The sequence below is a fragment of the Eulemur rufifrons genome, chromosome 7 (assembly GCF_041146395.1).
Source record: "Eulemur rufifrons isolate Redbay chromosome 7, OSU_ERuf_1, whole genome shotgun sequence".
Classification (NCBI taxonomy): Eukaryota; Metazoa; Chordata; class Mammalia; order Primates; family Lemuridae; genus Eulemur; species Eulemur rufifrons.
In genome coordinates this window covers 276,755,724-276,783,374 of record NC_090989.1, presented here as the reverse complement: position 1 = coordinate 276,783,374, position 27,651 = coordinate 276,755,724, and the positions used below count along the sequence as shown (strand labels likewise).

At 45.9% G+C, this 27,651-nt stretch overlaps 1 protein-coding gene across 3 annotated transcripts in view; it reads left to right on the top strand.

Annotated features, from left to right (window-relative positions):
* GOLGA1 (golgin A1) overlaps positions 1 to 27,651 on the top strand; it is a 51,655-nt gene that overhangs the window by 20,078 nt on the left and 3,926 nt on the right. For all 3 annotated transcript variants that reach the window (XM_069474660.1, XM_069474662.1, XM_069474661.1), the window contains 10 exons: positions 981 to 1,106; positions 3,397 to 3,492; positions 8,916 to 9,011; positions 9,997 to 10,146; positions 10,992 to 11,087; positions 21,039 to 21,128; positions 21,997 to 22,099; positions 22,218 to 22,378; positions 22,812 to 22,943; positions 27,393 to 27,452. In XM_069474660.1, coding sequence (XP_069330761.1) covers positions 981 to 1,106; positions 3,397 to 3,492; positions 8,916 to 9,011; positions 9,997 to 10,146; positions 10,992 to 11,087; positions 21,039 to 21,128; positions 21,997 to 22,099; positions 22,218 to 22,378; positions 22,812 to 22,943; positions 27,393 to 27,452 — 1,110 coding nt within the window. The remainder of the gene's footprint in view (positions 1 to 980; positions 1,107 to 3,396; positions 3,493 to 8,915; positions 9,012 to 9,996; positions 10,147 to 10,991; positions 11,088 to 21,038; positions 21,129 to 21,996; positions 22,100 to 22,217; positions 22,379 to 22,811; positions 22,944 to 27,392; positions 27,453 to 27,651) is intronic.

Here is a 27,651-nt window from a genome sequence, read left to right as displayed (position 1 = left end):
CTTGATAAACGTTTATTGAATTGTGGGGTTGTGAATCCAGTCTTCAGATTCCGCTCCACTACTACCTCTGTTGTCATACCTGTGAGATTCAGAATGGCAACCCTAGGCCCAGGTTGCTGCATCTTATGCTGAGGAAAGACTGGTTAGGTTGCAAACTGAATATAAAAGTCTGTGGCTTAAGATGGAGCAACAGAAGCATAAGATGAGGCAATTTGAAGGTGAAGAGTATTGTAAGGAGGTACAAGTCTTCACAATGAGATTTTGATGCCATACAACCTTTCCTAGGAGAGGAGAATGGGCATCCTCTGTGCATGCAAGGACCAATAGGGATCTAAGAAGTTGTATATTGAAAGCTTCTTGGATCCTCTGCTTTGACATTAAGCAGCATTTGAAGATTGGTAGTAGTGAAAGGAACAAAGTTAGTCCCAACCTGCCACCATCTCCACTACCATCGTTGCTAGAGAGATAGACCGAAATAAAGTGGGTAGCTGTTGGTCTGGAGCCAAGGTGTGAAAGGCACAGCAGCTGTGCCCTGAGCCAGGGTGAATATCATCATTTCAGAAGTTCTCTCTTCAGCCTTAAAGCAGCTACGTTGGCATTGCTCATGCTTCATCCACCCCCTTGACTTCCAGGAGCATTGTTCTGTAGGTCATTGCAAAGCAGGCTGGGAGCTTCTTGGGTGGGATTGGCTCTGCTACCTCTACCAGGTAGATAATGGCTTTGTTCCTTTTCTGACTGTCAGTTGCATACGTTGGGGAAAATGTTTGCCTCTTGCTGCACTAGGTCTGAACTGGATCCCTGAGTGTCACTGGGTTCTGATCTTGCATCTTCTGTGTCTCATTTTCAAGGAAGATTCCTTGGCTATATGTTGTTCCAGGGGGCAGTGAGAACAGAATTTCATGGAAATGTAATGGCCCAAGAGGAGGCAGGAAGGAAGGAGAGGGCTTATAATACAGTATGATCTCTGCTTTCACCTGCAGGTCACTACTGAAACTCAAGAGAAAGAGAAAATTATCACACATTTGCAAGAGAAGGTCGCATCCTTGGAGAAGAGGCTAGAACAAAACTTATCAGGAGAAGAGCATGTACAAGAACTTCTGAAAGAGGTAACTTTCGCTCTCTGGTGAATGCAGAAATCCTAGAGTTTCAGAGCTGGGGTGCCAGCAAACAGCTCAGTCAGAAGAGATCTCTCTCCAACTTTGCATTGTCCTGCTTACATCAGAAACAGCCTCATGTTCCCTGTGCGCGCCATGCTTTTCTCAGGGAAAGGGAGAGCTTTATTCAGAGACACATATGAACAGATGGCATCCTTGTCACCAATCAACTGCACCTAGTGATTTCCACCATTTGGGCTGTCTTGCCTTACCATACTGCTCTCTTCCCCACACTTTTGCTCTCTCTATTGGCCAAGGGAAGTAGCTACCATCTGCCCTTTGGCATGAGCAAGAATTAACCTTGGTCAGTGTTCTGCCCACATTCTGCTCCTCCGTCTTTTTGTATCCCAGTGATTGGCCTCACCATGACAAAAGTGACAAAGCAAGGCCTCAGCACTCGTCCTAGTTTATTATTGTTGTTAGAAACAGGGTCTTCCTCTGTCATCCAGGCTGGAGTACAGTGGCTTGATCATAACTCACCATAGCCCCGAACTCCTGGGCTCAAGCAATCCTCCTGCCTCAGCCTCCTGAGTAGCTGGGACTACAGGTGCACATAACCACGCCTGGCTAATTTTTTAATTTTTTGTAGAGACACGGTCTTGCTATGTTGCCCAGTCTAGTCTCGAACTCCTGGCCTCAAGTGATCTTCCCTCTTCAGCCTCCCAAGTGCTAGGATTACAGGTGTGAGCCACCACACCTGGCCTCATCCTAGATTACACCTTCATTTTCTTCAGTCTTCAGTCACTTTCAAGTAAATATCTCTATCTCCACTGCCACTGTTGTACTTCTGGGTTTCCAGCAACTCTAGCCTATTCTATGTTAGAAGGCTCCATACTGGCCTACTCAGCATCAGTCTCTCCTCCTTCATCCTCTGACAGTCTTACATGCTCACTGCCAAACTGATCTCCTAAATAGCATTTATGACTGTATCATTGCCTTAAACATCTTCCACAGGTCCCTTATACAGTCTGCAGTGAGTACAATGTGAGTTCCAAATTGATTTCTATAATCAGACTGCTTATGTTTGTGTCCTGCCTCCTCTTGCTAGCTTGTGACATAGAGCAAGTAACTTAATCTCTTTGTATTTGTTTCTTCCCCTGTAAAATTGTTTTTATTATGGTACCAGACTCAGAACTGTTGTTAGGATTAAATAAGTTATATAATATGTAAAGTGCTTAGAATGATGATTGGAACATAGTAGGATCTCAATATATGTCAGCTATTAATATTATAATAATTATTGTGTCATCATCATTATTATAAAGTTTAGTATGCATAGGAGTTACTTGGGGAGTTTGTTTAAAGAATATATCTGTTGCCCTGCCCCCAGAAATTCTGATTTCAACAGGCCTAGAATAAGGCCTCAAATTTACCAACCACCCCGGGTAAGTCTAATGCCAGGGTTTAGAAGAACCTACTTTGAAAAACATTGCCTACAGAATAAAATTCAAACTCCTTTTTTGAAGCATTAAAACACCTTTCATGGGCTGGGCATGGTGGCTCACACCTGGAATCCCAGCACTTTGGATGGCTAAGGAAGGAGGATCTCGTGAGGCCAGGAGTTCAAGACCAGCCTGGACAATATAGCAAGACGCCTCTCTATAAAAAATAGAAAAAATTATCTGGGCATGGTGGTCCATGCCTGTAGTCCCAACTACTCAGGAGGCTGAGGCAGGAGGATTGCCTGAGCCTCAGAGTTGGAGGTTGCAGTGAGCTGTGATCACCTCACTGGGCAATAGAACAAGATGCTGTCTCAAAAAAAAAAAAAAAAAAAAAAAGCCTCTTATTATCTGGCCCTTTTGCCTAACTTTCTAGTTTCATTTCTTGACCTAAACCCATCACTTTGGGTTGTGAGGAGTTACAATTCCCTGAATGTAGCAGGCAGTGCACATCTCCACTGGTCATCCCTCTGCTGGGAGGCCCCCCCAAGCCCTGGCCACCTGTGAGTGATAAAGCCTATAGCAAGGAGAATCTCCTGCTCTGTGCTCCCTATTTGTGGGCAGTTATTGCACCTATTGTATAAATTTTTTGTTAGTCTTTTATTCCAGCCTCAAGGTCAAAGGACTATGTCAAATTATCTGTATGTACTTTATGATATGTGAATTAATCTCAATTAGTTGGGTGTTTTAAATGTGTTTGTGTCCCTTTTGCATAGCACAAATCATAGTATGTTGTAGATATCAGTAAAAATTTATTCAATGGAGGAATGACTATTTTCTTTCACTCTTCTTTCAATTTACAGAAAACAGTTGCTGAGCAGAATTTGGAGGACACCAGACAGGAGCTCTTAGCAGCTACAAGCAGCCAGGCCAAGGCCATTAACACCCTGGAGTCTCGGGTACTGACCTTACTCCTGCTGTTTCCTATGTTTGGGTGGTAACCTGGCTGAATGACAACATGGTGTGGCTGAGAATCCCATTGGTCAGAGTGTTTCCATTGGAAGGTACTACTCTTTGGATCTTACCAATATAGGGATGAGTTAGTCATTTTCTTCATTCTTGCCACATTACCATCATTGAGTTCCACACAAACTTGTTTTCATGTTTATTTATTCCCTTTTATCTCCATTGCCCTCCCTCCAATAGGAAACCATTCCCATGTGGTTAATATAGTTCCCTTTATTATTGGGTCACCTTAAAATGAGTAGCATTTTTTTCATGTGCATGTGTTTTTAATTCATGTAAATGATGCAGCTGTGAGTGTGTTGTCTCTGTTACTTTCAGCTGCCCCAACTTCTGTCTGTATCCACTTCGTTGTACTTACCTACTCTCCTTTGTAGTTTTCTGTATGGTAGACATCCAGATTGCCTTGTTCCTGCCACCTCAGGTTACACTGCAATCAACAGCCTTGTCCCCTTAAGGTTGATAGAAAATGCATATGACCTAAAGTGACTAAATAGAACCAGATTGTTCTCAGAAAGCCTACACCTGACTCTCCTCCTCCAGCATACATGAGGGTTCCTATATTTGCATTTCTGCCTTTTCCAACATTGGCATTTCCCAGCCTTTTGTATTTTTTATTTATTTTATTATTATTATTTTTTTTAGATATAGGATCTTGCTCTGTTGCCCAGACTAGAGTGCAGTGGTGCAATCACAGCTCAATGCAACCTCCCCCTCCAGAGCACAAGGTCCTCCTGGCTTAGCTTCCTCAATAGCTGGGACTACAGGCATGTGACACCATGCCCAGCTAATTTTTTCTTTTTCTTTTTTGTAGAGATGGGGTCTTGCTATGTTGCCCAGGCTGCTCTTGAACTCCTGGCCTCAAGCAATCCTCTCACCTCAATCTCCCAAAGTGCTAGTATTACAGACATGAGCCACCTTGCCCAGCCGCCCAGCCTTTTAGATTTTTGCCAGTTTAATGAATGTGAAGTGATATTTCATTACTTTAATTTATGTTGCTATGGTTATTAATGAGTTTAACCATGTCTTCATATGCCTGTTATTCTTTGGAGTTTTTGCTTTTGAATTGCCCATTCATATCCTTTGCTTGTTTCTCTTTGGGGGTTTCAGTCTTTGCTTATTTGGTTTATAGGATTTTATTGTATATTCTTGTTCCTAACCCTTTGTCAGTTACAGTCCTGAGCCAGTCTGTTAACTTTGTTCATGTGTCCTAATCCACGTACAGACTGTCTGTGTGTGTGGTGTTAGGTAGGGATCCAATTTTATTTCTCTCCATTTTTCTCAACACCATTTACTGATCAATCTGTCCTTTCTGAATGCATATCTCATGCTAACTTTATCATATATTCATGAGTTTGTCTCTGCATTCTCTCTATCCATTGGTCTGATTGTCTGCTCTTGTATAATCACTACAATGTTTTTATTACATAGTATTGTCTGTACTGTACCTCAGTATCCACTAAGACAAGTTATCCTTTTCTTTGAAGGCTGATTTAACTATTTGTAGACCTTTGAAGTTTTTGTTTTTGAGTTTCCAAAAAATTCAACCTGAATATTTATTAAGATTGCATTAAGGCCAGGCATGGTAACTCATGCTTGTAATCCTAGCACTCTGGGAGGCTGAGGCAGGAGGATCGCTTGAGCTCAGGAGTTCGAGACCAGCCTGAGCAAGAGCAAGACCCCCATCTCTACTAAAAATAGAAAGAAATTAGCTGGACAACTAAAAATAGAAAAAATTAGCAGGGCCTGATAGTGCACACTTGTAGCCCCGGCTAGTCGGAAGGCTGAAGCAGGAGAGTCCCTTCAACCCCAGGAGTTTGAGGTTGCTGTGAGCTAGGCTGATGCCATGGCACTCTAGCCTGGGCAACAGAGACTCTTGTCTCCCCCAAAACAACAAAAAAAAAGATTACATATATAGGCTAATGGGGGAGAATTGTCAGTTTTATAATATTAAGTAATTCCTTCTAAGAATATAAATAAATTCGATTTATTCAGATTTTTTTGTGTTCTTCATTAAAATTTTATATTTTTCCCAAAAGATATCTTATTTTCTTGGTTAAGTTATTAATTCCTAGAAACTTTAGAGTTTGTGTTGATGCTGTGATGGTATCTTATTTTTAATTGGTCATTTCTGGTAATTCCAGAGAAATGCCATTTTTTTTAGTTATTCTTGGATATTGCACTCCTGCTAGACTTTCTTACTCTAATATTGTGTGATGTCTTTTGTATTTCCTGGGCAGATAATCATATCATCTGTAAATAGTGACAACTTTATTTTATTCCTTCTATTCTTTCTACCTCTTATTCTATTTTCTGTCCATATAGAATGGACAGTACTTAGTGGGCATCGTTGTTTTGTTCCCAGTCTTAAAGGGAATGTGTCTGAAGTTTCCTCATTTGGTATAAAGTTTGCAGGTTTTTGGTATTTAATCTTTACTGAATTAAGGAGATTCCTTTCTAATCTGCTAAGGATCTGTTTTTTAAAATTATAAATTTGTAGAATTCTATCAAATGCTTTATTTGCATTGATTGAAAGAAATCATACATTGTTTTTCCTTTAGTCTGTTAATGTGGTGAATTTCCTTAATAGACTTTTTGGCTGGGATAACTACCTCTTGATATATTATTTTTGTAATAAACATCTGAATTTCATTAACTAATACTTTATTTAGAATTTTTACAACTACATTTATAAGTTGAATGGGCTTACAATGATCTGGTTGTAGAATCATGCTACACTAGCCTTGTAAAAACAGCTAGGGAGCTTTTGTGCTGTTTTCTGAAACAATTTATATTAAGGTTCAATTTATTTAAAGTTAATGCATATATAAATTTGGTAGAATTCACCTACAAAATGATCTGGACCTGAATTTTTCAGGGAAGAGACATCTTTAGTTACAGTTTCAATTTTTATTACTTACTAGACTAAGTTTTCTATTTCTTTTTGAGCCAATTTGACTTTTTTCAAAATTTATCCATTTCATCTTGATTTTTCCAACTTATTATCATATAATACTCTTAAAATGTATTATCATATAATAATATATTTGCCTGTAAACGTATAGTATTTTTTTTTAATCTCCATGTGCTCCTTTGTTTCTATATTGTGTTAATTTGCATATTCTGTTTTTCTTGGTTAGTCTTGTCACAGGTCTATCTCAAGATTGGGCAAACTGTGACCCTCAGGCTAAATGTTGCTGAAAGACACACTCATTCATTTACATATGTGTAATAGGGCTGTTTTCTTGCAATAGCAGCAGAATTAAGTAGTTGTGGAAAACATTATAATATTTATTAAAAAGTTTGCACCATTAATTTTTTAATTTCTTGAGTTAAATGCTGATTTTTTTAATCTTATTTCCTGATAACTATATTTAAGACTATAGTTTTCTTTACAGATTTTTGTTTTTTATTATAATTCAGTTCTAACTATTTTCTGAATATCGTTTATGCTTTCTTTATTGCGATAAAATATATATAACCTAAAATTTACTACTTTAACCATTTTTCGGTGTCCAATTCAGTGGCATTAAGTACATTCACATTGTTGTGCAACCATCACTACTACCCATCTCCAGAACTTTTTCATTTTCCCAAACTGAAACTCTATACCCATTAAAACAATAATTCCCCCAGTCCCTGGCAGCCACCGTTCTATTTTCTGTCTCTGTGAGTTTGAGCACTGCCTTATATAGGTGGAATCATACAGTATTTGTCCTTTTGTGTCTGGCTTATTTCACGTAGTATAATGTCATCATAGTTCATCCATGCTGTAGCACGTGTCAGAATTTCATTCCTCTTTGAGGCTAACATTCCATTGTATGTTTATACCACATTTTGTTTATTCATGCATTGATGGACATTTGAGTTGTTTCCATCTTTTCGCTATTGTGAATAATGCTAACATGAACATTAGTGCACAAGGTTTTTGTGTGGACTTATATTTTCATTTCTTTTGGGTATATATCTAGGAATGAAATAGTTGGGTCATACGGTAATTCTGTGTTTAACCTTTTGAGGATCTGAATCTTTCTTGAGCTCAGCCTCTAAATTGAGACTTGGGTAGATATTTTCTGATCTCAGGAGTTTAAAACACTAGGTTTTAGCCCTGGCATTACCACTGGTAAAATTTGTGATCATGAACCAGTAACATTACTGTTCTGCTCTGTGGAATAGTAGCCCCTTCTCATGGAGTTGTTTTAGTTAAATCTCACATGTGAATGTCTGTGAGGAACCTGAACCTGAACAATACCCTTCTCTCCGTGGGTTCCTACCTCCTCTTCACCTCCATACAGTCTTCCTTGTGCTTGGGTTTTCATAATAAAGCTCCCCAAGGTCAGACCTTACTCGGTAAACAAGAGCACTTTACAAGAGAAATGCACAAATACAGCTTGAGTCTAATAAAAATGCCATGATAGAGAGCCAAATCCAGATTCAGCTCTGTCCTGGACAGTGAGGGCCTTGAGGGCCAGTCTGCATCTGTCCTGCTCTCTGCGCTGGCCCTGTGCCCTGTTTCAGTTCCGGGTACGCAGTCAGACTTGGTCAGTATTTGTGAAATGAGTGAAACCTAAATTTATATTGTGAGCAGTAATCCCATTTCTGGGAATCTATCCTAAGGAAGTGATTCAAACCAGGTAAAAAATTTTTGTGTGAAGATGTTAACTGCTGTTTTATTTTAGATGGAAAAAATGGAAAACAACCTAAATGCTAGCATGGTAGGCAAGTGGTTCAGTAAATTATGAAATACTCTTTGAGGAAATAATCTAAAGTCTAAAGATTACATGGAAACATAGAAGGAAATTTATGAGTGGGGAAGAAAATACAAAGTTTTGCACTGTTTTATTAAAACTGTATAAAGTTATTTATAAAAATCATTAAAAAAGACTGAAAGACATTAGAATGCTAATGCTTTATGTGATGATAGAATTATGGTTATCTTTTTTTCTCATGTTACATTTTTTTCTGCAATATACCTGTTCTATTATTTAAATTGGTTGCTTTTTTTTTTTTTTTTTTGAGAGAGGGTCTCTGTCCCCCACACCCAGTACAGTGGTGCGATCACAGCTCACCACAACCTCCAACTCTGGGGCTCACGCAGTCCTCCTGCCTCAGCCTCCAAAGGAGCTGGGACTACAGGCCCGCACCACGATGCCACCTAATCTGTGTACTTTTTGTAGAGATGGGGTCTTGCTATGAGGCCCCAGGCTGGTCTTGAACTCCTGGCCTCAAGTGATCAGCCTCCCACAGTGCTAGGATTACAGGCAAGAACCACCTCACCAGCCTGGTTTGCATCTTAAAGCCATTTTTTACTACTCTTCAGCATCTCTGAGCAGAAAGAACGCTTCTGTTTCCCTCTCAGGTGAAAGAGTTAGAGCAGACCCTGCAGGCCTCCGAGGAGCAGCTGAAGCAGAGCAGGGCTGTTGTGCTTGCCCAGGAAGCCCACATTCAGGAGCTTGTAAGTGGCGCCTGTAGCTGCTGTGTTCCAGGCTTTCCCTTGATGCCTTTGCCGTTGCCCCAGACTCCCTCCCAACTTGGGCAGTGGTCTCCAGACCTGCCTTTGGTAGAGTGACTATGCTTAGTGTGAACGGGTGGGCAGCACCAGGGAGAGGGAGTCAGGGAAGGGGACAGGCTGGCTTGTTCCCATGTGAGCTCCTCCTTCGGGCCCAGCCCAGTCCTGGGGCTGTCCGAGGTGGCAGCTCCATTAGGAGTCAGCTTGCAGTCAGGGGTGTGGAGAACAGGTCACACTCTGAGGAGAAGACGGCAAAGGCATGGCCAGTCATCACAGCCCGGGTGGGGCGTGGAGTTAGGGGGTAGGGAGATCAAAGCAGCCAGCATGGATTTCAGTTTGCCATGTCCCAGGCACTGTGTTGAGTCTCCATACACGTTTTCCTTTAGTTCTTGCAGTAGACCTAAGAGGTCTGCACTGTCGTCCTCCTTTTGTAGAGGAGGCAAGCTCAGAAGGATGTTGTCACTAGGCCACAGCCTCTCACCAGGCCACAGCCTCTCACTAGGCCACAGTCTAATAGCCAGTAAGTGGCAGAACCAACATCTTTCTCATGTCAAAGCTCTTGTTCTTCACCACTGTGTTATACTTCCTCCCCTGGGGAAAGGCTCAGCTGTAGAGGCAACTCTGAGTAGCGTGAAGGCGGCCTGTGTCTGAGGATGGGCTGGTGCCCAGAGCCATCCCCACACACCCTGAGGGTGCAGTAATAGCATCCAGACCGATGCCAGACTCCACCTCCCAGGGCAGGCCAGGGTCCAGGAGCCACAGGCAGAGCCGGCGGGGGGAGGGGGACAGCAGGGGAGACCTCAGCAACACCAGGGAGGAGAACAGGAAGGACAGTTGTTTCCCCTGGACACTCAGGACTGGACTAGGGCGCCCCCCCCCCCCCCCCCCCGCAAACCATCATCACCCTAACTGTCCTGTGCTATCCCCGCAGGTCGCTGCCAATACGGAGAGCAGCCAGGCACAGCAGCAAGCCCTCGCTCTGGAACAGCAGCACATAGAGCACGCCCGGGCCCTGGAGGCCCAGATCGCTGCCCTGGAGAGAGCGCGGGCCTCCGAGCAGGCCACCGCAGAGCGCGGGATGGTGAGTGGAGAGCAGGGGGAGGCCAAGTGCAGGGGCTCCGGGTCAGCACACAGTGGGGTCTACCACGTGCTTGACAGAGCAGCCCCCTCACTGCCTGGGGACCAGACTGATAACCGTGTGTTTTGGTGGTGTCCTGTTTGCTGTTAATCTTTCAGGTGTTCAATGACCATAATGTATCTGGGTATTTAAATGCTGGCAATACCAGGGATGCTTTCCTCAAGTAGCCCCTCAAATAGGTTTTCCATGCTTTTTGCTTTTTCTGCTCCCTCCCAGGGATACCTATGATTATTATATAGCTTGTTTTACATAGTCCCACATTTCTCTGATTGTTAATCCTTCTTTATTTTTGTTTTCTACATTTTTGACTGAATGGGTTAATTCAAAAGCCTGTTTTCAAGCTCTTGGAGAGCAGTTCTTAGCTTTCCAATGAGACACCTGTACATGGGACCAGATGTCAAAAGGCTGCTATTCACGAAACCCCAATTCAGATGGGTTTTCTTTTTCCTTGTGCCCCAAAGAGACTTTCCGGTGCTTTCTGAGCATCCCCCTCAGCTTCTCACACGTCTTTTAGAGTCTGCATTGCTCCTCCTGATGGCTCCCCTCTCCATGGCCCCTCTCCCTCCTGCACAGTCTGGAGAGTCATGCACCTCTCTCCTCCTCCTCTTGGGTTTTTCAAGTAGTTCTCTCTTTCGTACCCTCACCCCCATTCTCATCTCCCACCTCCTCAGTGACCAGAAAGGGGAGGAGTATTTCAAAGGTGCCATGTCAAAGAGATAGGACCGTTGTCAGGGGAAATATGGTAGTGAAGACCTTTTCTTTTTATGTATGTTGTTCTCAATTTGCAGAGAGAACTGGAGCAAGAAAATGCAGCCCTTAAAGAAAGCAGGAGTGAATATGAACGTTCTCTACAACATCACCAGTTTGAACTAAAGAAGCTAAAGGTATTCATTTAATTGAGTCAGAGTTTGCCAAAAGTGTTCCTGTCCCTTACATGTGTGTTTGGAGTGGCCATGTGAAAGTCTCATGCTTACAGTGGAGAATGAGGGAACTAGCGTTTGTTCAATAGTTCTGTTAGGCATCTGCTAGAAATTGTCACTTCGTTAAGTCCTCTCAGGGATCGCAGACAGTAAGAAGAACTATGCTCATTTGGCAATTAATGTCATTGAGGTTCTTAGTGAAAATAATTTGTCCAAGTTCCACAGGGGTGGTGCTGGTCTGACTTTTCACTCCACCACCCAGGCCCAGCCCTTCCTCTGGATCAACAACGGCCTGAAAGTGATGCTGTCAGAGCACCACTCTGCCTGGCGTTTCCCGTGAGACCTTAACACAAGGCCTTTAAAAATCATAAGGACCTTTGTTTTGTTTGTTTGTATCAGGGGCTTTGTGTGGGAATGAAGAAACAAGCTGCAGGGTTGTTGCCCTTCCCCTTGCGCGAACTGGGGTTTAATCAGATGCTGCCTCTCATTCCCTCAGTGTAACTGGATGAAGAGGACAGAGAGATTCTGCCACTTTCTTATAGGGCCCCTGCTCCCCTGCTCGCTTTCGAAGCACCCTTGGATGATGGGTCATTTCTGTCGTACTTGTTCAGCATGGTCAAGACTCAAAGATCTTACAGATCCTTTGGCAAGATCTCTGAGAGCATCCACGGCTGAGTGCCTGCCCCCGCTGTGTCTTACAATAATCGGCTCTGATCAGTTACTTAGGCACTAGTGCAATAGTGCTGTATCATGGGAAGCATGGACTTTGGAGTCAGATATTTTTTCACGTATTCCTTCAACAAACATTTGAGTACCTGTAAGTGCCAGGCACCATTGGAGGTGCTGGGATGTGGCAATGAACAAAACAAAGTTCTTGCCCTGTGGAGCTTGTAACTAGAGACAGTAACCAAGTGACATGTAGTAATAAATGCTCTGAAGAAAATAAAGCAGGGGCAAGGACAGCTAGGAGGGAGGAAAGAGCTTTTTTCAATGTGGAGAGTGGGGAAGGCTTCGGTGGGGTTTGAGCAAAGAGTGGTGCAGACAGAAGAAATAGCAAATACAAAGGCTGCGAGGCAGAAGAAAGCTGGCCTCTTCAAAGAACAGCACGAAGGCCAGTGGGGCTGCAGCTTCGTGACTGGGGGAGAGTGCGGCTGACGGTGAGGAGGGAGGCAGGCATTAGAAAGTTTCCCAGGAAGCCATGGCAGGTCCTAAGCAGAGAAGTGATATGAGAAGTTTTGCTTTAAAAGGATTTCTCTGGGTTTGTGTGGAGAATGTTTGGTAAGGAAGCCACGGGCAGAAGCAAGAAACATTCAGGAGGCTTGTTAGGAATCGAGGCCAGAGGTGACTAGCATGTTATCCATGGACGTGGGAAGTATGCAGATTCAGGATTTAGTTTAGAGATGAAGCATTTAGGACTTGCTACTGATTAAATGAAGGAACGAGAGAACAAGGAGTTGGTGATAACTCCTAGGTTGGTTTGTGTCACTCAGGGTTTCTCAAGCCCAGCACTGTTGACATGTGAGGATGACAGTTCTTTGTCATGGAGTTGTTTGCAGCAAGTGTGTCTTTCTGGCTGCTTGGGAGCATCTCCTCTTTGGATGTCAGTAGCAACTCCCACTTATGACAGTCAAAAAGGTCTCTAGACACTGCCAAATGTCTCTTTGGGGATTGCACTGGCAGAGAACCACCGGGGTAACTGAATGAATAGTGGTACCATTCACTGAGAGGGAGTCTGGGAGCTAGTGGAGAGTGGATTCCATTTTGGACACGTCAAGTGTCAGAGGCCTACCCAGGTGGGCCTACCTCATAGGCTGTTGGCTAACGGGTCTGGAAATCAGAGCAGAGGTCCAGGGTAGGTAGATGAAGTAGGAAGGCATCGGCATAGCTCACAGGTAGAATTGACAGCCAAAGAGGGTCAGCCATGGGATGAGTGTAGTCTACCTAAGGGGAAGAGGGCCTAAGGGGAAGGCAGGGCCGCTCCAACATTTAGAGGTTCTGAGCAAAAGGAGGAGCCAACAGAGAAGACTCCAAAGGAGCTGCAAGTAGGACAGCAATAAAACCAGGAGAGTGTTGAATCCTAGAAGTAAAGGACAGACAGTGTTACGGGAAGGACTGAGTAGTGAACTGGGTCATATGCTGCCTACTGCTCAAGAAAGGAGACAGAGAACTGACCATTATTATTTGGCAAGACCAAGTTCATTGGCAACCTTGGCAAGAGCATTCATCCTGGAGTGGTGGGGATGAGGTTGACCAGAGCAGGTGAAAGTGACGCTAGAGATGCTTCCACTGCCAGTAAAAGCAGACAAGGTAATTCAGACTAGCTCATTCCCTGAGGACTGCCAGAATAAGCTGGCCAAAATAAAAAAGTGTCTGAGGAGAGGCCTGTCCAACTCAGAGAGGTGAGCCCAGCACGTGGAGCAGCTTTTGCCCTGGGGATATTTGCTGATCCTGAAGAGGTTGGAAGATTATCTAAATTTTTTACAGCTTATCAAAGTGGGAGGAATAAAAATTAGAGTTTAAGTCCCACCTTGGATCCAGCCTGGGAGATCCTTAAAGCTTTGCTTTGGCACACCAGAGGCCTGCACGCTAGGAGTAAGGGTGAACCAGAAGTAACCAGCACCCAGCCCCCGCTTTGATTGCACTCATTTGCATATGCAGGTGTGGCCCAGAAAATCCCATTAGTTTTTTGGTTTTGGGGGGTCTTTTTTAAGACAGGGTCTTGGCCGGGCGCGGTGGCTCACGCCTGTAATCCTAGCACTCTGGGAGGCCGAGGTGGGCGGATCGTTTGAGCTCAGGAGTTCGAGACCAGCCTGAGCAAGAGCGAGACCCCATCTCTACTAAAAATAGAAAGAAATTATATGGACAGCTAAAAATATATATAGAAAAAATTAGCCGGGCATGGTGGCTCATGCCTGTAGTCCCAGCTACTCGGGAGGCTGAGACAGGAGGATTGCTTGAGCCCAGGAGTTTGAGGTTGCTGTGAGCTAGGCTGACGCCACGGCACTCATTCTAGCCTGGGCAACAGAGTGAGACTCTGTCTCAAAAAAAAAAAAAAAAAAAAAAGACAGGGTCTTGCTCTGTTGCCCCAGTTAGAGTGCAGTAGCATCATCATAGCTCACTGCAGCCTCAAACTCCTGGCCTCAAGCCTCCTAAGTAGCTAGGACTCTTGGGTAGCTGGTGCCTATAGTCCACCACAGCCGGCTAATTTAAAAAAATTTTTTTTGTGTAGAGACAGGGGTCTTGCTGTGTTGCCCAGGCTGGTCTTGAACTCCTGTTCCCTCGAGCCATCCTCCTGTCTTTGCCTTTCAACATGCTAGTACTACAGGGGTGAGCTGCCACATCCAGCCTCATTAGCTAATTTTAGGATTAAAGTGATCCTAGTCCTGGGTGACTAGAGAAAGCAAACAAAATCTAAGATAATCAGACAAACAAAAAATACAAAACAACATGAACAGAAAAAACAGATTCACAAGAGCTCAGAGGTAAATTACAATGCTTACTATGTTTAAGGAGATAAAAGACAAAATTAAACATTTCAGCAGAGATATGGAGATTATAATAAAAGACAGCAGTTTTGAAAAGTAATCAAATAGAATTTTAGGCCTGAAAAATACAGTAACTGAAGTGAATACAGTAGATCACAAAAGGCCTTGAGGAAATTTTGGGGGGTAATGGATATTTTCATTGTTTTTATTACAGTAATGATTTCACCCCAATTCATTAAATTGCACACTTTATTTTTTTTATTTTTTTATTTTTTTGAGACAGAGTCTCACTCTGTTGCCCAGGCTAGAGTGAATGCCTTGGTGTCAGCCTAGCTCACAGCAACCTCAAACTCCTGGGCTTAAGCGATCCTACTGCCTCAGCCTCCTGAGTAGCTGGGACTACAGGCATGCGCCACCATGCCCAACTAATTTTTTCTATATATATTTTAGTTGGCCAGATAATTTCTTTCTATTTTTAGTAGAGATGGGGTCTCGCTTTTGCTCAGGCTGGTCTTGAACTCCTGACCTCGAGCGATCCTCCTGCCTCGGCCTCCCGGAGTGCTAGGATTACAGGCGTGAGCCACCGTGCCTGGCCTGCACACTTTAAATGTATGCTATTTCTTACTTGTCAGTTATTCTGGGCTTTGATAAGACAAAAGTCCATTTAAAAAACACTGAATGAATTTAACAGTAGATTAAAACTAAAGAGAGAATTAGTAAAATGGAAGAAAGGGCAGAATAAACTATCCAAAATGAAGTACAGGAAAGAAAGAAGAGACGTACATGATACAGTGAGTTGCTTCATCATGTGTCATTGGAATCTCAGAAGGAAATGGAAAAAAAGAGAGAGAAGCAATCACTGACAAGATAATGGCTGAGATTTTTTCAGACTGCTGGAAGCTATCAAGTCACAGGTTAGGGATCCTTCCAAATCCAAACAGAATAAATGTGAAAGTCCAGACCCACACAGCATGGTGGAACCAAAGAAAACCAATAAAACAAAGAATTCAACACCAGCAGAGTTGCACTAAAGGAAATACTAACGAGTATCTTTCAGGTGTAGGAAAATTCTAGATGGCAGTACAGAGGATGTAAGGAGGTAAGAGGGAATGAAGAGCAATGATTATTGCAAATAAGTATATAGATCTAAATGAACATTGTGAAAAATGATTTTAATAACTATTTAATTTGAACTAAAATATAAGACAAAAATAACCCAAGTCAGATAAGATAACTGAAGTCAGTATTCTCAGCCCTCGCCTTGTCTAGGAACAGGACAAAGCTACCAAATAACTCTGGGCTTTGATAAGTCAAAAAGGCATGTTGTAATCTCCAGACTAACCACTAAGAAAATAATGAAAAAACATATAACTTCCAGACTCATAAAGGGTGAAAAAAGAAATTTTAAAAGGTCAATCCAAAATAGAAAATAAAGGATAAAAAAAAAAAAATAGAGACCGGGACACAAAGTATGTTAAGATAGTAAATTGAAACCCAAATAAGTCAGTATTTAAATTCTCCGATTAATAGAGATTTTTAGAATGATATTTTTTAAAAAATGCAACCAAACGCTATTTATAAGAGAAATATCTACAACATAATGGAACAAAACGATTGAAAAGGAAAAGTTGGAAAAATATATAATATGCAGTCATGAGCTAAAATTAATCTAGGAGTAGCTGTATTAATAATCAAAGTAGACTTCAGGCAAGAACCATTATTAATAAAAATGGAGATCCATTCTTCAGGGAGATAAATAATTCTAAACATTGATGCTCCTATTAATAAAACTCCAAAAGATAAAAATTGGCAGAAATACAAGAATAAATGGACAAATCTACAATCTTACTGGGATATTTTAACAAACTTCTTTAATTGACAGAACAGTTTGACAAAAAGTGAGTAAGGATATAGTAGTGTTGGTGTTGAACACCACCATTAATATCCTTAATGGACTACGTGGAGCCCTGTACCCAACAATTGCAGAAGGCAGATATGCTTTTCAGGTGTACATTGAATATTTGGAAAAGTTGACCATAAAGCAAGTCTCAAACAATTTCAGAGAGGTGAAATCACATAGAGTATGCCGACCACAATGCAGTGAAACTAAAAATCAGTAATAAAAATATAGAAACTAGCTGGGCACAGTGGCGCACCTGCTCGGGAGGCTGAGGCGGGAGGATTGCTTGAGCCCAGGAATTCCAGGCTACAGTGAGCTATGATCACATCTATGAATAGCCACCGCACTGCAGCCTGGGCAAAAGAGTGAGACCCTATCTCAAAAAAAATTAAAATAAATATATAGAAAGCGCCTGCATGTTTGCAATTAGGAAGTGTACTTCCAAATAACCTATTGGTCAAAGAAGAATCACAACAGAAATTAGAAAATATTTTGAAATAAATGATCATGTAAATACTGTATTTCAGAACTGGTAGAATATAACTAAAGCAGTGCTTAGAAGGAAATTTTAGTCTCAAGTGCATCTTTTAGGAAGAAAGACTGAAAATTGAGCCACATATCCATCTCAAAAATCAGAAAAAAAGCAACAAATCAACTCAAGGAAGAAATAATGTAAGAGCACAAATTAATGAAATAGAAAATTAAAATAAATGAGATCCTCTCCTAATAAAGAGAATGGATGAAACCTAAAGTTGATCCTTTGAAGACTAGTAAAGTTGTTAAACTCTGGGTGAGACTCACCAAGAAAAAAAAGAAGTGGCACAAATAACAAATGTCAGGAATGAAAAAGGAAACATTACTCCATGTCCAGCAGACATTAAAAACAGGCATATAAACAACTTTATGCCAATACATTTTAAAAGTTAGATGGTAAAATTCTAGAAAAATATAAATTAGCAAAACTAATCCGTAGAACCTGTGAGAGTTAACTTACATGGCAAAAGGAGCTCTGCAGAGGTGATTAAATTAAGGATCTTGCGATGGGGGGATTATCCTGAATTGTCTGAGTGGGCCTCAGATGGAATCACAACTGTGTTTGTATGAGAGAGGTGGCTTTTACACAGAAGGCAGAAGGTGATGTGAGAATGGAAGCAAAGAGATGGGAAAGTGCTACACTGCTGGCTTTCAAGATGGAGGAAGGGGCGATGGGGCAAGGAATGAAGTTCTAGAAGCTGGAAGAGGCAACGAAACAGACTTTACTGGAGCCTCCTGAGGGAGCAGGGAGCACTGCCCTGCCATTACCTCGATTTAGCCCCATAAGGCTCAGTTGAGATTTCTGGCCTCCAGAACTGTGAGATGATAAACTAATGTTGTTTTAAGCCACTGGGCTCGTGGTGATATATTACAGCTGCTGTGGGACGCTGATACACTGACACCGGCAGAAACGGAGAATCTGACTCACTGTGTGTCATTCATGGTGCAGTCAGGAGGTAGGAACCACCCAGTTGAATCAGAATATGTGTTCTAAAGTAAAGCTTTTAACGGGGTGAAACAGTTAAGAGACATCACGGAGGTGGCAACTGCAGCTTCCAACCCTTGGACTAAGGGAACAAAGTGGAGAAGTTGGAATTACTCAAGTTAGGGCTGAAGAGGCGGAGCCCACAGATTGGCCACGCAGACCTGTGAGAGGGGGTGCCGCGCAGGGGTGCTGGTGTGTGGGGTGAGGCAGCAGGTGTTGGGAAAACTGCAGGCAGGATGCAGCTGCTGCCAGGCGAAGAAGCGCTGCTGGGATAGTGCTCCCCGGAACCTCTCCATCTCCCCAGCCCTCCCTGTGGCAGACCTTGGTGCGGAGCGGGGGGCAGCAGGCCCAGCGCCACAGTGCGGGATGTGGGAGGGTGGCCGTGGGCCGGGAGGCGGGAACTCAACACCAGCACACGCAGGCTCATTCCAGAAGTTTGGGGGATTTTCTGGCTATTTGGACTTTAATACAATTTTGGTTAGATAATACTCTGATTTCAGTCCTTTGCTATTTATTCACACTTGTTTTATGACCCACCTTATAGTCTGTCTTGGCACATATTTCAATGCGGCTGTTAGAGTATTCAGTAAATGCTAATTAGATCAAGTTGGTTGATAGTATTATTGAAATCTACATATTTTCTGATTTTTGTCTACTTGTTTCATCAGTTACTGAGAGGCGTGTGCTAAAGCTTCAACTGTAAGGTGGATTTGTCTCTTTTTCCCTTTAGTTCTGTCAATCTTCTTATATTTTGAAGCACTGTTGTTATTAGGTGCACATACATTTAGAATTATTTTTATCCATATTTTTCAAAACAGCTGTTCCCTGCACCTGTCCTGGGAAATCATCCCCAGGTGCAGAGGCTGCTGCACGTGGGTGGCCTGGTGGCTCCCGAGAGGTACAGGCCACGCTTTCCACACTGCAAACCTGAGCTGGAACTGTCAACCTCAGATATTACAGTCCCGGATCTTATGCGGCTCTGTGGCACTAGCACAGACTTTGGAGCCATGTAGACTCAGTTCTGCCTGCCAGCCTAGTCCCTCAATAGCTGACCCTTGAGGGAATCCATTTTCCTTTTCTTGAACTGAAGATGGTAGCCCCTGACCTCAGGAGCATTCCTCAGGATCAGACATGACTGTGGGTGAAAAGTGCCCAGTGCAGGTCCAGAGGCCCAGCACGGAGGTGCTGTGAGTCTCTGCTTCCCGCCCTGGCCTGCCCTTCCTGTCTTACACAAGGGTCTGCCTCCTGGCTGTATAGAATAGTGTCTCTCCCCAACTTGCCCAGAAAAGGCTTCTGAGGAGGCATGGCCCTCCTGTCATCTCCCCCAGGCCTCCCCATCCTCTCCACTGAGCCTGACACCTCCTGCTCCTCCCCTGTATCAACAGAACCACCCCCAAAACCGGCATTTGGGAGGAGGTGATGGTCATAGGCCCCCGATGAGGGATGCTGTCTGGGGTTTGCCAAAGTCCCACCTTCGGCCTTTTGAGTTCAGGCACCAGCATTTCCTTGTCGCCAGAGGTGAACTCACTAAAGGTCAATTCTGACAACCCACAGTGGGAGGTGGGTGAGGCTGACATCACCACCACTGCCCCGCTGGTCCTGACATAAGTGGGAAGGGAGGTTTCTTAGGGAGAGCTGGGTAGCTGACGGAACCAGAAAGACTAGTCAGGCTGGAACTGCGACCTGTGGGGCTATCTCTTGCCTGTCAGCATCTTGCTCTCTCAGCTCTGTGGGCTGCTCTGCAGACAATGTCACAGCAGCTCCAGGCTTGGAATGTTCCAGCTTAGCACCGCAGGTGAAAGAGGGCTTCTCCCCCTCAGCTTCACCATATAAAGAAGGGTTCTGATGTAAAAAGGGACTCTGATTGGTTCATCTTGAGTGACAGCCACCGTTGGATTCATTTATTTGGTCAAGGGGATGAGATACTACAATTGGCCAGGTCTAAATCACGTGCCACAAAATCAGGGTATTACTATCTGCCCTGCCAGAACCACATGGAATTTCAGAATGGGAGTGGGGAGCACGAACAGTGAGGCTCTTACCCCAAAAAAGAGGTGGGGTCTGGGTAGACAGAAACAGTGGACATCACCTCTTGTTCTCCCCAGGGCATTCCCTGGCTGGTGTTCAGGTACCTACCAAGTCATCTGGGACATCTGGGGTTGCTTGGCAGACACGGGCACCAGTCTCAGGAAGGCTTCACTGTTTGTCCCGGGGATGGTCTCTGTGCTCCAGGCAGGGCCACTGGGGTAGCCCTGCTCGTGGTAGAAGATACTCTGGCAGGTAGAATCTGGCATCTGAGGCCTGGCCCTGAGCTCAGACACAGGCTGGCTTTCTTACTAGCTTTAGGACCTTGGGCAAATTACCCTTCCAGAGCCTCTGTTTTCTCTCCTATAAAAATGGGGTAATTTTGATGAGTCCGTGACTTTTTTTTTTGAGACAGAATCTCGCTCCATTGCACGGGCTAGAGTGCGGTAGCATCAGCCTAGCTCACAGCAACCTCAAACTCCTGGGCTCAAGCGATCCTCCTGCTTCAGCCTCCCAGCGTGCTGGGGTTACAGGAGTGAGCCACCGCACTCGGCCAAGTCCATGACGTTTTATCCTGTTAAATTGCAGTAATTGCTCATTATTCTTTCTGTGATGGGATTGTCGCGGTCCACCACTCTGTTCATAACAGCCTGGGAGTCTGTCTTCTTACGTGCTGATTTCCTTAGACCAGCTCTTCAAGTCTGGGCCCCTTGCTTGGGTCTGGTACCAGCTGGTATGCTCATGGGACAAATGGACCCTTAGCTGGTTTCCAGAGAAGTCAGTGGGTTGTCCACAAGGGCAGTTACCAGAGGGATACAGATGACAGTGCAGCAGGAAGGCGGCCTGGGAACCTCGGGAAGTGGGCAGAATGTGGCTGTGGCCCCGCAAGGCAGTACCTCTCTGTCAGGTTTCATGCAAAGTACGCAGCTAAGAAAATGTGAACTGAGTTTTGGAGCTCAGTCTCCTGCCTGTTTCCTGGACTGTAGGAGGAGTGGAGCCAAAGAGAAATTGTGAGTGTGGCGATGGCGCAAGCCCTGGAGGAGGTGCGGAAGCAAAGGGAAGAGTTCCAGCAACAGGTGGGCCCCGTTTGACGCTGAGGGGTGATGCTCCCCAACCAGCCCCCATCTGGCTGTGGGACTGTTGGAGTGGCCCCCTCTGTCCAGGGTAGGGGGCGGACACCGGTCTCGGGGAATGCAGTCGGCTGCGTGATGCCCCTCTGGTCTTTAGGAAGTTGGGAAAAAAATGTTTTAAAGAAATCCTCACCCCACAGGATGACCTTTCCTAATATTTGATGGTCAGTTTTAGTTCTAAACATTACCTGGGAAAAAAGTCCATGCCCGGGAACCTACCGGGCTCTAATTCTATGACGTGGCCCAGCACTGCCCCCATGTGCCGACAGCTACAGCAGTTTGGGTTGGGCTCTCAGCAGGAAGTGTGGGAAATGCCTCCTTTGAAGACAGTCTTAGCGTCTGGCCCCAGACCTCCTAGTTAACTGGCTCTAGGCCTTTGGTAAGATTTTAAGTCCTTAAAATCTGAGTCTCAGAGTCTCCTCTGCCACGGACACTAGTCCTTCTAATCACATGTCCGGGATACTGGAGTGAGGTAATGTGTATCAGACGCCCGCCAGAGCTGGGCACATCACAGGCATTCAGGAAGTGGAAGTCATGGTTATGACAGTTTGTTGGAAGGTTGGACAGAATGGCCACATCTCTGGTTAGGCCACTGTAGGCCGGGGTGGGGGCAGTGAGAGGCAATTGCCCCTGTGCAGGGACCCTGTCAAGGAGAATAGACTTTTGCTTGTTCATAGGAGCAGAGCTTACCGTGGTCTGTCTTGTTCAGGGAGGGGTCTATGGTGGACCTTGGGTGGTGGAAAAGTGGAGATTCATATGGGGTACACAGGGTCACTGCTGCCAACCTTCTCTCGTGTTGATTTTTCTCTCCAAGGCTGCTAACCTGACAGCCATGATAGACGAGAAGGAGCAGAGTCTACAGGAAAAAGCTGAAGTGCTTCTCCAGAAAGAGCAGGAGATTCTCCAGCTGGAGCAGGGTGAGGAGTCTCCTCCTGGCTGGCCTTCTCTCCTTTTCCTGCTTGGTGATAGCCCTGTCACCAAGCAGCGTGGGATCACTGGGCTCACAGTGCACACCTCCCCTCTGCCCCGACCTAGATCACAACTCAGCCCTGCTGCAGATGCGCCAGCTGCAGGGTGAGCTGGAGGCCCTGCGGAGCCTGAGGGTGGACGAGGCCGCGGCAGCCGCGGAACAGGAGGACCTGCTGAGGCTGCGGGGCCCGGAGCAGGGTGAGGCACTGCCAGCCAGCGAGCCAAACGTAAGTCCCAGCTGTGCCTACGTGGCCGCTGCAGCAGGGCACAGGGTGATGCTGTGAGTTGTCAGGAAGGTGGCAGAGGGGAGACAGTGAGCGGGGCCCTCCCCCTTGCTGTAGTGTCCTTTCTTTTAACATGGGGATGCTCAAGTGGCCAGGAGGTCATGAGGCCTGAAGGGCCCATTGTAGGTGGCAGTGCCTGTCAGTGTGCAGAAGGAAAGAAAGCCCTGTGGCCCGAGCAAAGGCTAGTTGCGAGGAAAGCTAACTGTCCCTCTGGAAGGCAGTGGCGGGATCATCTTCTCCATAGTTTGAGTTTGGCTCCTGGCCAGCTGCCTGTGGGCGCTCACCAGGCCACACCTGCAGGCCAGCTGGCTCCCCTTCCCCACGCAGCTTCAGCACTATGTGTCCTGGCTCTCAACTTGCTGCCACTACCCTGCAGGTGACCTCGAAGGCCTTGTACCAGCTTCCAGCTGCAGGAGGGACACCAAATGGGGAGGTTGGGGCCATGGATCTAGGACAGCTACAGAAGGAGAAACAGGACTTGGAGCAGCAACTTGCAGAGAAAAATAAGGTGAGTGGGCCCTGGGCCTCGGCAGTTTTTGTCTCCACTCTGTCCCCACCCTGGTGCCTGAAATGTCTCAGTTCATCTCGGAGGGTTTTGGTGGTGCCCTGGCAGCTCTCGGGAGACGTTACCTCCTTCAGCAAAAGAGCTGCCCCCTGCCTTTCCTCTGCCGTTTGCCTCTTACATCCTCCCTACCCGCCAGGACCTCCTCTTCTCCCAGCCCCTTGAGATACTGTCCGTGTGTCAGAGCTTGAGCAGCTGCAAGTCCAGGTGTTCCCTGCCAGCTCTGCTGTCCCCAGCCGGGCCATAGGGATAGTCCTCTCACCTCTGCACTTCCTTTCTACAGCTTTGGAATGATAGCACTGACACCTGCCATTAAGGGTTTTTGCTTTTTGGCAGGGGGGCAGGGGGGCAGGGGGGCAGGGCGGCAGTTAGGGGAAGGTCTTTGTTAACTATCTTGTAAACTTGCTATTTGGTAGAGGCTCAATAAATGTCATGATCCCACCATACCCTGCACTTGGAAATTCGGGGTCTCATTTGATCCTCATTGGTGTTTCGGGTTGGTTTGGTTTGGTTTTGAGACAGAGTCTTGCTCTGTCTCCCAGGCTAGAGTGCAGTGGCATCATCATAGCTCACTGCAACCTCGAATTCCTAGGCTCAAGGGATCCTCTTACCTCAGCCTCTCAAGTAGCTGGGACTACAGGCTCAAGCCACCACACCTAGCTATTTTTGTTTGTTTGTTTTTTGTAGAAACGGGGTCTTGCTGTGTTGCTCAGGCTAGTCTCGAACTCATGGCCTCCCACCTTGGCCTCTCAAAGTGCTGGGATTACTGGTGTGCATCACCACACCTGGCCCTTGATTCTGGTTTTTAAAGTATTCTGTGAAGCTTAGTGTGCTGTCTGGTTATTGCTCAGGCCTGAAATTCTGCCCTCAAATTGCATGTGTGTATTTTTTTTTTAGATCTTTAACGAAGGGAAAGAGTGTTCATTCTCTCTCTCTCTCTCTCATTTAATCTCTCATTGTGAAATATAAAATACATGCAGAAAAGTGTACAAAACCATGTGTGGCTCAATGAATTAACAAAAAGCAAACACACACGGAACCAGCCTGGACAGGCGTCGGGTCCTTGCCGGCATCCCGGCAGCCAGGCCCCACGCAGGCCCCCACAGCTCCCATCAGTCACTGCATCCTGACCGTGTGAAGTGACTGCCTTGCTCTCTGTCTAGTTGTACCACCGCAGCTCACATCCCTGAACACTAAAGGCTCGGTTTGCCCGTTTGTGAATTTCATGCGGGCCCCACCGGGACTGCGACTGTTGAGCCTGTGGCCTCCCCGGTCGTAGGGCCTCCCTGCCTCCCCACTCAGCTCCGTGTCCACGCTGCGTCGTGATCACTCTGCCTCACTGGCACCCTCGGTTCTCCAGCCTCTCCCCCTTTCCTCAGACTGCCTGGCCGAGCCCCAGCTCTGGTTAAATCCAGCTCTTCCCGGCCCCATGCCTGCGGGAGGCTGCACGGTCACACTGGCACGTCCCCTGCAGTCCTGCCTGGTTCGGTAGGCCGTGATGCTCTGCTGCCCTCAACTCCAATCCTGCCTCTCCCACCCTCGCTCTCCTGCCATCCTACTTCACCAAGAAGAGACTTTCCACAGCCTCCATGCCAGGCCTTCCTGTGACCTTGGCCAAGCGCCCACCCACCCTCTGTCCTTCCGCCCCACTCCTCCTGCCCTCTCAGGAGCTCCAGCCGCTTCCCCCTTCTCCCCTGCGTCGTCGTTTTTTCTTGGAGTCCTTCCGTCCACTTGCAAGCGTGGTCTAATAAAAGCACTTAGCTCTCGTCCTCCTGTGGCTACTGCGGCACTTCTCTGCCCTCCTCCCACACTCTCACGTTGAAACTTTCTATATCTGTCGTCTCCACTGCCACCCCTCCTCGTCTCTCTCAGCCCTGTCCATCGGACTTCCTCGCCCCGCAGAAGAAAGCTCTCATCGGGCTCTTGGTGACATCCACAGTGCTAAATCCAGAAGTTGCTTCCTCATTTTCCTTCTGACTGGCCTGTGGGCAGCGCTGGGCAGATGTCTCTCCCTCCTCTTGAAGCTCCCTTCTGTGGCTTCTTCCTCCTCCTCCTCCTCCTCCCCCTCCTCCTCCGGGCCAGCCTCCTTCCCACTCGCAGATACCATGGGCAGCAGGGTCCAGCCCGCTGACCTCTTCTCTGCATTGTGCTCACTCCTCAGCGATCTCACCCGCACCCCTATGCCCAGCCCAGGCGGCTCCGTGGACTCCAGTCTCATGAATCTGTCCTGTGTCTCCATGTGAATGTCTAAGAGTCATCTGAAACTTAAAACCGCCGCAACCACACCTCAGCTTCGCTGTGCTCACTGGCTTCCACGGCCACCTTTCCCATCTCAGGAAATGGCAGAAGCCTTGGAGTGTCCTCACTTGCCTTGGTTCCTTCTCCACCAGCATCAAACTTTACCCAGAACCAACCACTTCTCACCACTGCCACCCACTGCACGTTACCATCAGCTCTTCTCTAGGAGGTGGCATTGGACTTCTAACTGGTCTCCCTGTCACTCCTCTGTCCCAGTCCCCTGATGACTTCCTATCTCTTGTTGAAAGCCAAAGTCCTTGCCGTGGCCTGCAAAGCCTGTGTGATCTGGCCCCATCACTACCCTCCACCTTGGCCCTTCTGTCCCCATCACTCCCTCTCAGCCATGTGGGCCTTGCCTGTCTGTGAGTATACCAAGCGCCCTCCCACGTCAGGGCCTTTGCACTTGCTGAGCCTTCTGTCTGGAAGGTTCTTCCCCCAATGACCCTGACTTCCTTTGTGGTATCATTTTGTCAGGGAGGCCTCCCCTGCCCCGTCTAACCAGTCTCCCCACCAGAACTCCTTCTCTCCGAGCCTCTTACCACCTTCTGATGTGCTGTGTCTTTATTGATTCTGTTCCCTCCTGAGGACAGAACTTTTTCTTTTTGTTTATTGCTGCTTCTCCAGCCCCTAGGACAGTGTCTGGCACATGGTAGGGGACGTAATCAGTAATTATTGGATGAATTAATGAATGAGCAAAACCCCCAGGAAACCAAGTAACATAAGATAAAATAGCAGATGTACTTTTGGGGCGATGTCCAGCCTTATGGTCAGCCAGGAGAATACAGATGGAAACCACAGGCTGCCATCTTACAGAGGGGGGTGTGTGCGGGCAGTTGAAAATGCGTGCATCTCTCCTGAGGAAACACAGCTGAGTCTGTATTGCAGCTTCGTTTCAAACTGGAAACCCAGCCACGCAGTAAGACGGGGGCACCCCCTGGAGTTCCTGTCACAGTAACCGTTACCAGTAGGACTGTAGAAAGCTGTGAAAACTCTGATAAATGAAACTCGAGTATTCAAAATTCTAACTACTCAATGGGGATGTGGACTAGAAGTACACAAGGGAAACTTATTTTGATGTTACAGCTGTGAGACTTTGGAGAAATTTTTATTTAAAAATTTTTCCTGGAGCCAAGCCCAGTCTCTCTCCCCCACTACAAGACCCTGTTGCAGTGGTGAATGAATAAATAAATAAATAATAAAAAATTCTTTCCTGTATTGCCGATTATAAAGTTTTTAATTGGGAAAATAGAGTTCAGCATTTCTAATGAATAATGGAATGTGTCATAAATTACATTTAAGGCTCATAATATTAATTATACTCACTAATTAAAAAAAAAATAAGCTGGACACAGTAGCACACACTTGTAGTCTCAGCTACTCAGGAGGCTAAAGCAGAAAGATCATTTGACCCCAGGAGTTCGAGGCCAGCCTGGGCAACATAATGAGACCCCCGTCTAAAAAAATTAAAATAAATAAAGGATAGCTTTTCGCAGTGGCAGTATCGTAGCCAATGAGGTTTATCTGAGGTGCGGTTATTGAAAAAAAGTTTAAAAGTATAAAAAGAAAGAAAAATAAATAAAGGATATAAAACCCAATGTTGGTGTGTACAGAAAAATCATGACCTTTTACATTGCTGAAAATACGCATTGCTAATTATGGTATTTCAGAGAGCCACAGTGATACTGAGAACCATAAACTGTAGCCTGGGGATCCTACCTGGGGATCACAGCACATACATACAATTCCGAAAGACAAAACATCATCCACAGCCATTTCCAGCCGAGCTGTTTGTGGAGGTGGCCAGCAGCAGGCTGGAGGACCAAGCCCATGGGAAGTGTCTGGGCAGCACTGGGGCATTCATCTCCTGCACAGAGGGATGGTGACCACTTGGTGGCCATTGTGGGACCTAGAAGGAAATACAGCTCAACAGTGGTAGGCACATGGGAGTGACAACTGAGCACAGACCTCTCAGGAGGACTTCTCAGGGCAGAGACCTCTCACAGGTGTACAGGGGTCTCTTTCTGTTCTGTTTATACCTTAAAGATGGTGAAATGTGCATCTCACGATTGGCTTTTTTGGGGGGGGGGGTTGCCTTAGACTATAAAGCAGATGCAGCAGCGGATGCTGGAACTCAAAAAGACTCTGCAGAAGGAACTGGTGAGTGCCACGTGCTGTGCCAGCCCAGGCTCTCAGCCCGTCCCCTCCCTCCCTGTGCCGTCCCTCACTCTCTGTCCTCATGGGGTCCCTTGATGCCTAATGCTCCCCGACCATTGATTACAAGGGGTCTATGGGAAGTCAGATGTTGGCTGGAGGGACAATGGCCCTGCCAGCTTGAACACGCCTCTGAGAAGTGGCT